The sequence below is a fragment of the Macrosteles quadrilineatus genome, unplaced genomic scaffold (genome assembly GCF_028750875.1).
Source record: "Macrosteles quadrilineatus isolate MER2022 unplaced genomic scaffold, UCM_ALF_1.0 Scaffold_8__2_contigs__length_117827958, whole genome shotgun sequence".
NCBI classification, from domain to species: domain Eukaryota; kingdom Metazoa; phylum Arthropoda; class Insecta; order Hemiptera; family Cicadellidae; genus Macrosteles; species Macrosteles quadrilineatus.
The window spans coordinates 20390725-20392110 of NW_026542601.1; the positions used below are offsets into that span (position 1 = coordinate 20390725).

General features: G+C 38.5%; 1 protein-coding gene across 1 annotated transcript; it reads left to right on the plus strand.

Annotated features, from left to right (window-relative positions):
- Window positions 1–591: 591 nt before the first annotated feature.
- LOC129000238 (uncharacterized protein K02A2.6-like) lies at window positions 592–1104 on the plus strand. Its single transcript, XM_054427192.1, has one exon. The coding sequence runs from the start codon at window positions 592–594 to the stop codon at window positions 1102–1104; it is 513 nt and encodes a 170-aa protein (XP_054283167.1).
- The last annotated feature ends 282 nt before the right edge of the window (window positions 1105–1386 follow it).

Genomic DNA, 1386 nt, shown 5'->3' on the forward strand with positions numbered 1-1386 from the left:
AGCCGAGCGCCGATCCCAGATTCTACAGATGAGTTCACAAAAGAGGTAGAGGCACACATTAAGGTAATATCTTTAAACTTTCCAGCAACACAGTCAAGATTGGAACAAATAAAGAATGCCCAGATCCTGTGTGAAGAATGTCAGATGTTGGTGAAATACACAGAAAATGGATGGCCTAAATATAAGAAGGATGTGCCAGAGAGTTTGAGAAAGTGGTATACCTTTAAAGACGACCTATCTATAATAGAAGACTTGATATGTTATAAAGAAAGAATTATTATCCCATTTGAACTTAGAAAAGATATCATTAATAAACTGCACGATGGTCATTTCGGGTCTACACGCACAGTCCTCCGAGCGAAACAATCTGTGTTTTGGCCAGGAATTACAACAGAGATACATAACTTGATTGAAAATTGTGACACTTGTGCTAAACACCAAAACCAAAAGTCAGAAAAAATGATTCAATCAGACACTCCTGACTATCCATGGCAAAGAATAGCAGTTGATTACTTTGACTTTGTGAAAGGCAAATACTTGGCTGTTGTGGACTATTATTCACGGTACTTGGAAATGATAAATGTGTCCACAATGACTGTAGATGAACTAATCAAGAAGATGAAAGCCTGTTTTGCTCGACATGGGATCCCTGAAATCGTAATTTCTGATTCTGGCTCACAGTTTACAAGCTCAGAATGGAGAGCCTTTGCAGCCGATTTTGGGTTTAAAACTATTTGTTGTAGTCCCTTACACCATCAGGCAAACGGTGAAGCTGACAGAGCAGTCCAAAAGATGCTTACAAAGAACAAAGACCCCACTCTTGCATTACTGGAGTACAGGTCAACACCAGGTCCATCAGGGTACAGCCCTTCGGAATTGTTGATGGGAAGAAGACTAAGAGCCCGACTACCGTCATTGACGAAAGATCTCAAGCCTAAAATGGTAGATCACAAGACATTTAGAGAATTGGACAAACTATATAGAGCAACTCAAGCAGATTACTTCAATAAACGGCATGGAGTGAGAGATGAAAAGCAATTCACTATTGGATGCAACGTGTATATTCCTGATAGGAGAGAAGATGGGAAGATAGTTATAAGGTAGCTCCAAGATCATACACAGTTAAGACAAACGAAGGCATGTTACGTCGCAACGGGGTAATGCTAAGACAACTACAACCCAAAACATCTGATGACCCTGGAACTGAGCCTAATTGTTTTTCCTCATTTGGTAGACAAATAAATCCACCAAGAAGAACATGTCTTTAAAAAAAAGGGAAGAGAAGATGTCATATGTTCGTTGTTCTTTAATATTTATTTAGTTATTATTAAGATCATCTGGAGATTGTTTTTGTATTGTATTTACAAATAATTCAGTGGGTAACAT

What these genes read in the sequence shown, in the direction of transcription:
- LOC129000238 (XM_054427192.1), top strand. Translation starts at nt 592, where the DNA reads ATGACTGTAGATGAACTAATCAAGAAGATGAAAGCCTGTTTTGCTCGA.